General features: G+C 35.4%; 2 protein-coding genes across 2 annotated transcripts in view; one reads left to right on the top strand and one right to left on the bottom strand.

Moving 5' to 3' along the window:
• The window catches only part of CBG20384, a gene marked incomplete at both ends in the record, with an annotated part of 11,002 nt that extends 5,368 nt beyond the window's left edge, over positions 1-5,634 (top strand). The window contains 5 exons of the mRNA XM_002646485.1: positions 426-787; positions 1,750-2,325; positions 3,201-3,691; positions 3,738-3,900; positions 5,586-5,634. Of these exons, the coding sequence (XP_002646531.1) occupies positions 426-787; positions 1,750-2,325; positions 3,201-3,691; positions 3,738-3,900; positions 5,586-5,634 (1,641 nt within the window). The remainder of the gene's footprint in view (positions 1-425; positions 788-1,749; positions 2,326-3,200; positions 3,692-3,737; positions 3,901-5,585) is intronic.
• An 837-nt stretch (positions 5,635-6,471) lies between these two features.
• Positions 6,472-11,816, bottom strand: part of Cbr-sptf-3 — a gene marked incomplete at both ends in the record, with an annotated part of 6,784 nt that continues 1,439 nt past the window's right edge. The window contains 5 exons of the mRNA XM_045241339.1: positions 6,472-6,646; positions 7,566-7,712; positions 8,485-8,651; positions 9,117-9,214; positions 9,762-10,155. Of these exons, the coding sequence (XP_045097023.1) occupies positions 6,472-6,646; positions 7,566-7,712; positions 8,485-8,651; positions 9,117-9,214; positions 9,762-10,155 (981 nt within the window). The remainder of the gene's footprint in view (positions 6,647-7,565; positions 7,713-8,484; positions 8,652-9,116; positions 9,215-9,761; positions 10,156-11,816) is intronic.

Genomic DNA, 11,816 nt, shown 5'->3' on the forward strand with positions numbered 1-11,816 from the left:
CATGATATATAACATATATTATTTTACTTTATCTAGGTTGAGAGGGATAAAGAGGCGAAGAGAAACATCATGAAAGCTCTCATAGAATGCTACATGCACTTTGAACCAAATTATCTCTGTTACTAAAAGAGATAGCAAAACTTTGTTAACATTCAAAATGTAGATAATCTTATGAAAAACATTTTAGTTGCAAACAAATTATAGATATCTATTATAAGAACCGAGATAATTGAGCTCAAAGTGGACAAGTATGATGGTGATGTAATCAGCGGACCGACACGCGCCCATCCTTCCCCACGCTCTCTATTTGAAAACTTCAAATGCTTGTATCTCAAGTTCTGTAAATCGTAGACATGTGATTTTTAGACAAGAACACGTGAAACAAGCCATAGAACATTTTTAAATGGCCAAATTCTCAATTCCAGGACAAATTGCTAGCCCATGAGTGTTCGAAATGTCAGCCACCCATCACCGAACGTGACCTAACTCCGTTGTACGCCCAATACGACGAACAAAGCAAGGAAGCGGTTCTAATGGTCAAAAACGCCTATTCCGAACGTGTTGAGCCATATCGATATGATTTTGCAACCAATTCGTTTGTCTTTGATCGTCGGAACGGTTGGGTTTACGAGGTAACGAAAAAAGCCACTGGGGCGTTGGTGGCAACGTTCACTTCGAAGGAAACCGGAGAAAGTGTGACAATTTCGAGAAGTGCTTCGGGTGGAATCGTAAAACACAAAAGCGATGGAAAAGGAGGATTCACTTGGATGCCAGAAGCTCGTGTTAGGTAGGGAATGGGATGTCTTGTAGGCCGTAAAGCATGTATTAGTATCTTGCGCCTAAAACTTCAAAGCTATATCTCGACTCCCAGATAAGCTAGAAACATGATCTTTGGAGCCCTGAGAAATTAGCTTTGAAATGAGCGTATGTTCTGAGCTCTTGCTCGCCGGGTGATAGGTGGGGAGAGGGCACGAAGCCCAGCCAACTTTGAGCTCAGTTATCTCGCTTCCTATAAGAGATACCAAAAATTTGTCAACTGATAAGATGTTTGTCATTATATCACAAACATTGTTGTTTGTTACAACTTTTTGATATCTCCTACAGAAATTGGCATAAACTAGCTTGAAGTTGATAAGCTCGACACAACCTTTAGATTCAAAAATCGTACTCGGTCAACTATTATGGTCATAACTGGTTTCAAAACCAACATTTCTGATTTTTCTAAATTGGGAAACATAGATTTTGAACAGAGCTGCAAAATGGTATGAAACCCATCTAACCATAATACCCTGACTCGAAGTACAAAACGATTAACAACGGTTTTAGGTGGAAATGCACTTACTATTCACTATTTTGAGCATAACTCGGCTCAAAATTAATCTTTTTGTATGATTAAAATTGAAAACTGTAGGTCTTAAAAAGCTTTTTAAAATGTTACAAAATATAAACTGTTTTCGAGTATCAGCTTCATTAGGCGTCTCTCTAAACGATATAGAGCCAACAACTTGCTGATTCTAAAAAACTCAGAAAGTATCTGAAAAAAAACCAAGTTTCTAGCTCATCGCGGAGTTGAGATATGGGCGTTTTAGTTTGAAGAGACGCAGACAGTTAGAGTGTCTCATTGTCTGCGCTCTCTCGTTCGTTCAGCGTGTCGAGATCCCTGAACTTTTATAGGCCTTATCTCAGCTCTTAGACGAGCTAGACATTTTGTATTTTACCCATGGATACTGTATCCTCTCCTTTTTTCAGCACATGGATCTCTCAAAACCTCGAAAAAGCTGCTCGCAACACATCAGCCCAACCAAATAACCCCCAAAACGCCGAATCAAACGTTCTCTATCGCGAATGGATGGATGCCCTAATCCCACATTGCAGTTATCCCGGAAAACCCGAACTGGAACCATATTTCTTGCGCCAAACGAATTCTCGTACGGATTTTTGTGTTCATAGAGGCACATATTATGTGGCATACTACAACACTCTCAGATTGAAGGAATCTCGTTTCGTTTATTGCGGAAATGGCAATTTCAAGGATTTTGATTGTGCGGAGTGTGCTCATCAGGTTGAGGAGGAGCATTTACTCCCGAAATATGTCGAAGAAGTGAATGGGAGAAAACTGATACATGTGTTTAATAAATTCACATTGTGCAATGAGTTGTATTATTTGGATTTGGAGGATTTTGAACTCATCGAAGTTTTCCATCAAGGAGTTGAGTATAATCCGGAGTTGGAATCAGAAGCAACGAATATTCTAGTTATGATGGAGGATGGAAAATTGGTTGCAATCTGTCGAGATGAGCAAGGAAGAATTCTGAAGGAGCTGTGGTGTGAGGACAGGTGAGATTTTAGAGATTTTAGAGATTCTGAAATGCTGGAACTCTTAATTTCTGAAAATCTGAGATTTGGAAATCCCGAAATTCTGGAATTCAGAAATTCGGAAATTCTGACAATCAAGAGATTCCGGGATTCTGAGATTCTGAGATTCTGAAACTTTAAAATTGTTAAATTCTGATATTTTGAGATTCTGAGATTCTGATATTCTGAAATTCCGAAATTCTGACTATCTGACATCCCGGGATTCTTTGGATTCTTAGATTTTGAGATTTTGAATCATAATTTCGAAAAAGATAAAAAATTTTAGAATTCAAGAGTACAAAACTTGGAAAAAATCGGGAAATTCGAAAACTATGAACTTCAAAAATTGCAAATCAATTTTTCAGAAAAATTGCACAGTTCTCGTCAACTTTGAGCTTAATTATCTCATTTCCCTGAAAGATATCAAAAATTTGTCAACTGATAAAATGTTTGTCATACTGTAACCAACATTTTATCAGTTGGCAAATTTTTGATATCTCTTACAGGGGCCGAGATAATTGAGCTCAAAGTGTGCACTGGGAGCTAGTCGAGCCGCCTGCAATTTATGCCGAATTATTTTGTTTTCTGTAAGAGATATCAAAAAATGGTCAACTGATAAAATATTTCTCATATTATCAGCTACATTTTATCAGTTGACAATTTTTTGATACCTTTCACAGGAGCCGAGATAAATTGGCTCAAAGTTGACAGGTCCCATTCCAAATGGAATATTTAGAGTATAAATTTCGGTTTCTGGTTGATACGAAAATTTTGATTCAAAATTTCCAAAAAAAAACCCAAACATGAAAATCCGAAATTCCTGAATAATCTGAAATTATTTTCAGCCACCAATTCATAATTCTTCCACCTGCCCAAGTCAGAACTTTGCTCTTCATGCGGGCCAATGCGATTCAAAATCAAAAAGTTCAGACGAATTCTGAATCGTCAGCAGAGAATCTTCCAGAAGACGTCTTGAATTCAAAAGTTCAAAAAGAAGTTCCAGAAGCTTCTCCAGTTGTCAGAACCTCAGAAGACGTCGTGGAAGCTCATCCGGAAGCCTCTAAAGCTCCTGAAGCTCCTGAAGCCGTCAGAAGCGTCTCCGTCCAATCAGAGCTCGAAGTTTTGACTCATGAAAATCCAGAAGTGTCTTCAGAAGCTTCTGAGCCCATCGTCACGTCTTCTGAAAATCTCGAACCTTGCAATTTGGGACCATCCACGTCAGCTGGAGTCGTGGAACCTTCTCTAGAGCTCACAAAAGAAGAGAAAGAGAATTTGAAGAAAAAGAAGAAAAATCAAAAGCGCAAAAATAAGAATAAGGCAAAAAGAGCATTGATTGGTGATCAATTTTTTGAAGAAGTTTCTAGAAAAAATTGTATTTTAAGGACTCGTTTCCGCTGAGCAATCGGCAAAGACTGATCTGGAAATTCTGCAATTGAAGCTGAAAGTTGGAATTATTCGAAAAGAAGCTTATGATGCTGAAGCGGAGCCGATTCTACAGTTTTTGGATGACGTGAAGAATGGAAAAACCGAAATTCGAAAATATTGGTTAGTGGTCTGAAATTGTGGAAATCTGAAATCGAACATTTCTGAAATTCGGAAATTATGGAAATCTGAGGTTTTGGAGATTCTGAAATTCTAAAATTCAGAAATTCCAAAACTCGGATATTCTAAAATTTTGAGGTTCTTGAATTCTGAAATTTTGAAGTTCTGGAATTTCGAATTTTTTTAATTCGAAAATTTGAAATTCGGAGATTCTGAGGATTCGCAATTCTGAAATTCCGAAACTCTGAAAATCTTGAATTCTGAAATTGTGAGATTTTGAAACAAAAAATTCAAAAATCACAAATTTGAAAAAATCGAAAATTTTGAAATTCGGAAATTCGAGAAAAATCGAATTTTAAAAAATTCGAAAAAATCTGAAAATTCAGAATTTTTTTATAATTTTGTAACTTTCTGATTTTCAGATTTCGAAATTCGGAAATTCGAAATTTTTTTTGTGGAGATTCTGAAATTCTGAATTTTCAAAAACGCGAAATTCCGATATTTTTAGACACTGAAATTTTGAAATTCTGAAAGTGTGAATTCTGAAATTTGGATATTCTGAAATCCAGAAATTCTAAAATCCAGAAATTCTGAAAGTCTGGATTCCTGAAATTTCAAATTCTTAAATTCCGAAATTCTGAGATTTTGAGATCCTAGAGATTCTGATATTCCGAAATTCTGCGATTCTGGGATCCTGAAATTGCACAATTCCGAAATTTTTAAATTCGAAATTTTTGAAAATCTGAGATTCTAGAATTTCCAGATATTTCGGTGTCCAAATGTTTCAAGTTTTTGAATTTTGAAAATTTGCGAAACTTTGAAAATCACAAATTTGAAAAATTCTCAGATTTTTATGAAAAATTAGATTCTTGAAAATTTTATATTTTCAGAAAGACGAAGAATCGCAAAATCAGAATTTTTAATATTTCCCATTTTCAAAAATTCCAGAATTTCAGAATTCTAAACGTTCAAAAATTCAAAAAACGTCCAGGATTTCGGAATTTTTTATTAACCGTTAAAAATGAAATTTTTCACAAATTCCGAAATTCAAAAAATCGAAATTTTGGAAAATTCCAAAAAATTCAGAAATTCAGAAATTCAGAAATTCAGAAATTCAGAAATTCAGAAATTCAAAAATTCAGAAATTCAGAAATTCAGAAATTCAGAAATTCAGAAATTCAAAAATTCAGAAATTCAGAAATTCAGAAATTCAGAAATTCAAAAATTCAGAAATTCAGAAATTCAGAAATTCAGAAATTCAGAAATTCAGAAATTCAGAAATTCAGAAATTCAGAAATTCAGAAATTCAGAAATTCAGAAATTCAAAAATTCAGAAATTCAGAAATTCAGAAATTCAGAAATTCAAAAATTCAGAAATTCAGAAATTCAGAAATTCAGAAATTCAGAAATTCAAAAATCTTTCAGGATCTCTATGACTAACCAACGACTCCATAACCATCAACTCAACAACCATCATCGACACTAATAACCCCTAATTAACCCCTTAATTGCCCGCAAATTGATTTTTTCGGAAAAATCAAATTTCCCAAAGTTCCCAAAATTCCCAAAAATGTGTCCCAAAAACCGTTTCCAAATAGTTTTTTTTTAAATTACCTCTAATTGAAGAGCTAATTTCCTTTTTCTCCTAATTACTCCCCAAAAATCTCTGTACTTCCCCAAATTTTCAGTTTCCCCAAAAAATCGAATTTTGATTTTCCAAAATTCCAGAATCGCTAATCACCCCCTAATTACGTCCCAATTAAGTCTCAACTTTTTTTTTTCTGTAATCCAATGAGATTTTCGAATAAAAAGTCAATAAAAAAATCCCAAAAATGCAAAAATTTCGAATTGTCAAAAATTCCAAAAAAAATTTTTTTTAATTCCAAAAGTTTTATTCCAAAAAGACACAGAAAATCCAAGAAGAACAAGACACTGTAAATATGACTGAAAGGCAGAGAATTCGAGAAAAAAACGCATTTTTAATTGTTATTTTTGGAGACGAAAAAATGGACCAGCACAAATTGTTTGGGGAGAGAGACAGACAGAGAGAAAAAGACACAAAAATCTGTTAGGCGAGAAAAAATGTGTTTTTCGGTAATTAAAAGTAATTAACAGCAATTAATTAATTACTATATATTTCTTTAATTAGAGAGAGAGAGGGACAAAACAATTCAGAAAAATACTCGTTTTTTGAAGGAGAGAGAGAGAGAGAGGAGAAAAGAGAAAAATAAATGGTGGCCTAGAAGATTCAAAAAACTCGGCCAGCACCTTAAAATGGCTCGAAAATGACCTAAAATGGCTCAAAAATTTTTTAAAATAACTAAAAATGGCATAGAAGGCTTTAAATTCATGAAAAATGGCTTAAAATTCATGAAAAATGACTCAAAATTCATGAAAAATGACTCAAAATTCATGAAAAAAGACTCAAAATTCATGAAAAATGACTCAAAATATAGCTCAACGCTGGCCTAAAATGGCTCAAAATGGCTCATTTTTATGCGAATTTTTTGAAAAATGGCCTAATTTTGAATTTCCCAGACCACCAAATGCACAAAAAAGCACAAAATTCGAGTTCTAAGAGAGTCGAAGCGTGTGTCCATTGATATTATTATTGTTGACTCGAGACGACGTATGAGTCCGCTCGTGTTTCGTCAAATGGTCGCTTCGCATGAACTTCTTGCCGCAGTGATTGCACGAGAAGCGCTTCTCGCCCGTGTGCGTCCGACGGTGACGCTGCAGTTCGTCGCTTCTGAAATAATTTGGAAATTTGGACGAAAATTGGCTGTAAATCGAAAAAATTAGGGGGAAAAAAAATTGAATTTTTAGGTGTTTTTAGGCTAAAATTTCAAAAAGTTCATCAAATTCAAAAATTCCGAAATTCAGATTTGTAATTTTTTTTTCTAAATATCCGAAATGTTAGAAAAAAGGCATTTTTAGGCTAGTCTTAGGCAATTTTAGGCTATGTTCAGGCATTTTTAGGCTAGTTTTACGCATTTTTAGCCCATTTTAAGACATTTCTAGGCTAGTTTCAGTCATTTTTAGGCTATTTTCAGGCATTTTTAGCCTATTTTAAAGCACTTGTAGGCTAGTTGTAGGCAATTTTAGCCTATTTAAAGGCATTTTTAGGCTAGTCTTAGGCAATTTTAGCCTATTTTAAGGCATTTTTAGGCTAGTTTCAGGCATTTTTTAGCCTATTTTAAGGCATTTTTAGGCTATTTTAAGGCATTTTAGCCTATTTTCAGGCGTTTTTAGCTTATTTTAAGGCATTTTTAGGCTATTTTCAGGCATTTTTAGCCTATTTAAAGGCATTTTTAGGCTAGTCTTAGGCAATTTTAGGCTATTTTTAGGCATTTTTAGCCTATTTTAAGGCATTTTGGGGCTAGTTGTAGGCAGTTTCGGCTAGTTTCACGCATTTTTAGCCCATTTTAAGGCATTTTTAGCCTATTTTCAGACATTTTTAGGCTAGTTTCAGGCATTTTTTAGCCTATTTTAAGGCATTTTTAGGCTAGTTTTAGGCATTTTTAGCCCATTTAATTTTTAGCCCATTCTAGGCCTTTTCTAGACGTTTTCTAGCTTTTTAGATCTATTTCGGACCAATTTTTGGCCTATTTCGAGCCAAAAACTTTCTGAAAAACCGATTTTTGGTCTCAAAAAAAAAACTACAGTACCTGGTGAACCTCTTGTTACAGTGTTGCCAATCGCACGCGAACGGCTTGTTACCAGCGTGTCCGCGGAGATGAGCTCGAAGATGGGACGTCTTGCCGTACGTCTTCTGACACAGATGACAAATGTGGATTCGCGATTTTCCGTCGCCTCTGGAAAAAATTGAAAAGTTGAAAATGCGAATTTTTAGAAGCTAGAATTTCAGAATTTTCAGCAAAAAAAAACCATTTCCCCACCAGTCTGAAAAAGGTCATTTCACCCAAAATTACCATAATTTTCATCAAAATCAGTCTAAAACCTTTCTAAAATCATCAAAAATCAATTTTCAAAACGTTTTTTTTTTCAAAAATTTCCAAATTTTCTGACAAAATTTTTTGGCTAAAAAACTGATTTTCAGACATTCAAAACCCAAATTTCCAGACCCAAAATTGCTCAGATTTTCCAAGAATTTCATCAAATTCGTGTAAAATCTTTTTCAAATTTCTCAAAAACCAATTTTTCAAAAAACCCAAAAAATCAATATTTTGACTGAAATTTTCAGCCAAAAATGTGAATTTCAGACTTTTTAAAACCTACGATCCCTTCAAAAATTTCATCAAAATCGTCTGAAAATCCTTTTAGAGAACCTCAAAAATCACTTTTTTAAAAAACCTTTTTTTCATTTTTGGCTGCAATTTTCAGCCAAAAATTTGAATTTCAGACTTTTTGAAATCTACGATTCCTAACCAATTGCTTGAATTTTTCAAAAATCTCATCAAACTCAGTCTAAAACCTTGCTAAAATCATCAAAAATCATTTTTTCGAAAAACAAAAAAAAAATCATATTTTGACTGAAAATTTCAGCCTAAAATCCAACTTTTCCCACCCAAAATAACCCAAAAAATCCAAATTTCTTATCAAAATTGGTTCAAAATTGCAACTCACTGCCTAGTATTCTGTACACAATTGGGACACGTGCATGCGCATCGTTTCGGCGCCTCTCCGCCGAGTCCCGTCCCATTCAAATCGTATTCCGCCGACATGTTCATCATCGTCTCGTCGCCCATCTGGTGCTGTTGCATTTGTTGTTGGGGACGGTGTTGTGGGGGGTTCTGGAAAATCCCCAAAAACTAGTGATTTTTAGAGGGTTTTTGCCTCAAAAATCCCATTTTTTCTGGGCAAAATCAGCCAATTTCGACAATTTTTCATCCTTAAACGGTAATTTTTTGTCTCAAAATCCCAATTTCCGGGCCAAAATTGGTGAATTTCGACCATTTTTTTGGTCCGAAAAAGTAAATTTCGACGCAAAAATTCCAATTTTTCAGGGGTCAAAAAAATCGGCCGAATTTGACCCATTTCTTTCGGATTCATAGAAAGTTCGATTGCTCAGCTTTAATTCTGGAGGCGAGCATGAGGCAAAAAACGACTCTGGTTTTGACGATTTCTGGCCGATTGCTCAGCTTAAAATTAAAGCTTAAAAAAGGCTAGCAAGCTCCCATTGTTCTACGCCCAAAATTCACCGATTTCACACCAATTTTTTTGTTCGATTGCTCAGCTTAAAATCTATAAATCCTTACCTTTCTAGCCTGAACCGGAGGCGTCGGCGCCGGTGGTCCCTCGTTGGTGATGATCCATTTTTGTGGATCGTTCGGATCTTGTTGGAAGTGAAGGTTTCCTGAAATCGAAAGATGAATCTAGGTCAATTTTAGGCTTCTTTAGGCCAATTTCAGATCGAAAATATCGACTTTTCGAGTCGAATTTAGGGGGGCGGCTATTTCGAAATCAAATTTTATACTATTTTCGACCACATTTAGGCCTTTCTAGTCCTAATTTAAGCTATTTTATACAAATTTTCGACCATTCTAGACCACTTTTGAGCTGTTCTAGACCAGAAAAACTGGACCGTGTTTAGGCCAATTTTAGATGTTTCTAGATCCAACAATTCGGACCTCTCTAGACTCAGTTTGAGCCATATTAGGCCATTTCATCATTTCGAACTAATTCGGGTCATTTGGGCTTAATCTAGACCAAAATAAAGCCTTTCCGGACCAAATTTGGGTCATTTTGAGTCGAACACTTTCGCTGTTTTGGATCAAATCTAAGCGTTTCTAGGCCGAATTTGTGCTTTTTTCGACCAAATATAGGCTTTTCTAGACCAAATTTAGACCATTTTCAGCCAATTTGGGCCATTCTATAGGCTATTTTAGACCACAACCGCTCACCTAACGTGATTCTCTGTTGTCCACCCATGGCTGCCATCGCAGGTGCAGCCGCTCCTCCTCCACCTCCGCCGCCATTCGACGTCGAAGCTCCGCCCCCATTGATTGGCGCTCTGACCATGCCGGCGGGTGCAATCGGAAGCGGCTCTCGTCGTTGGGGTACTTGTTGGACCTGCTGGACGTGTTGATTGGTCCCATGACTGATTCCCGATCCAACCTGATCCATCGCTTGATCCAGCGATTCCATTCCATGATGCTGTTGCTGTTGCTGGTGTTGTTGAGACGATCCCGACGGCTGCTGCATCATCTGCTGCATCATTATCGATTGTTTCTTTTGTTGTTGTTGCTGTTGCTCAGCCACTGGATTCGCTTGCACTTGAACCGGAATGAATTGTACCTGAAACTATTGGGAGTTGGTTTAGGAGAGAGTTGGCCCGCGGTCGGCCGCGGCCGGGCCATCGATAAGTTTCTGTGGACCTAGAAAAGTTCAGAGTTCTTTATTTTGGTCCAGAAAAGCCTACATTTGGTCCGAACGGCCCGGAATTTGTTTTGGTCTCAAATGCCTATAATTTGGTCTAGAACAGCCTGAATTTGGTCTAAAATGGCTTTACTTAGGCCGTTGGTGACTTGGGTTCGAGTAAAAGACGGTCAAAAATCGGCAAAAAAAGACATAGGTCCTATGTAAGGCGAAATTAGTCAGAAATTCATGAAAATGTTGCTGGAAATGAATCGAAAAATTGTCTGAAAAGTGACAGCAGAAAAAAAAACAGAAAATGACGAAATTATCTGAAAATTGGTTGCAAATTTTGCTGAAAATGACAAAATGCATTTTCAGCCTTTTTTAGCCTGTTTTCAGGCATTTTTAGGCTAGTATTTTTTCCAAATTTTTTAAAAACAATTTTTGGCTAAAAAACTGATTTTCAGACATTCAAAACCCAAATTTCCAGACCCAAAATTGCTCAAATTTTCCAAGAATTTCATCAAATTCGTGTAAAATCTTTTTCAAATTTATCAAAAATCAATTTTTCAAAAAACCCAAAAAATCAATATTTTAACTGAAATTTTCAGCCAAAAATGTGAATTTCAGACTTTTTAAAACCTACGATCCCTTCAAAAATTTCATCAAAATCGTCTGAAAATCCTTTTAGAGAACCTCAAAAGTCACTTTTTTTTAAAAATTTCTTTTTTTTTGAATTTTCAGTCAAAAATGTGAATTTCAGACTTTCAAAATCCAGGTCCCTAGACTCAAAATCCTTCAAAATTACCGAAATTTTTATCAAAATCAGTCTAAAACCTTGCTAAAATCATCAAAAATCAATTTTTCAAAACTTTATTTTTTTCAAAGTTTTCCAAATTTTTTAAAAACAATTTTTGGCTAAAAAACTGATTTTCAGACTTTCAAAACCCAAATTTTCAGACCCAAAATTGCTCGAATTTTCCAAAAATTTCATCAAATTCGTGTAAAATCTTTTTCAAATTTCTCAAAAATCAATTTTTCAAAAAACCCAAAAAATCATTTTTTTTTTTTGAATTTTCAGCCAAAAATGTGAATTTCAGACTTTGTGAAATCTACGATTCCCGACCAAAATTGCTTGAAATGTTCAAAAATTTCATCTAAATCGTCTAAAAATCCTTCTAGAGAACCTCAAAAATCACTTTTTCCAAAAAAAAAAAAATTTAGAAACGGTCTAAAATGGCCAAACTCGTAACGTTCTCGAAAGTGCGTTGAAAATGACAGAATAAGTCGGGATTTGATCCAAAATTAGCTGGAAATGACTGAAAAATCGTGTCCCAAACCCATATAGGACAGCTAAGTGATGCTAAAATTGTTCAAAATGGCCTAAAAATTGGGGGTTATAATCCGTCTGGACCGATCTAGGAAGGGTCTAGAGTGACCGGAATCATTTGGTTTTTTGAAAAACAATGCTTAAAAATTATTTAAAACTGACCAAAAATCCCAAAACGGGATCGTAAAATTCCATACTTGCGGACGGGCCTTGTCATAGTTTCTTTTAGGATTGATACTTTTTGACCAACTAAATTAGATATGGTAGAACT

This window comes from Caenorhabditis briggsae (genome assembly GCF_000004555.2).
Source record: "Caenorhabditis briggsae complete genome, chrI, whole genome shotgun sequence".
Classification (NCBI taxonomy): Eukaryota; Metazoa; Nematoda; class Chromadorea; order Rhabditida; family Rhabditidae; genus Caenorhabditis; species Caenorhabditis briggsae.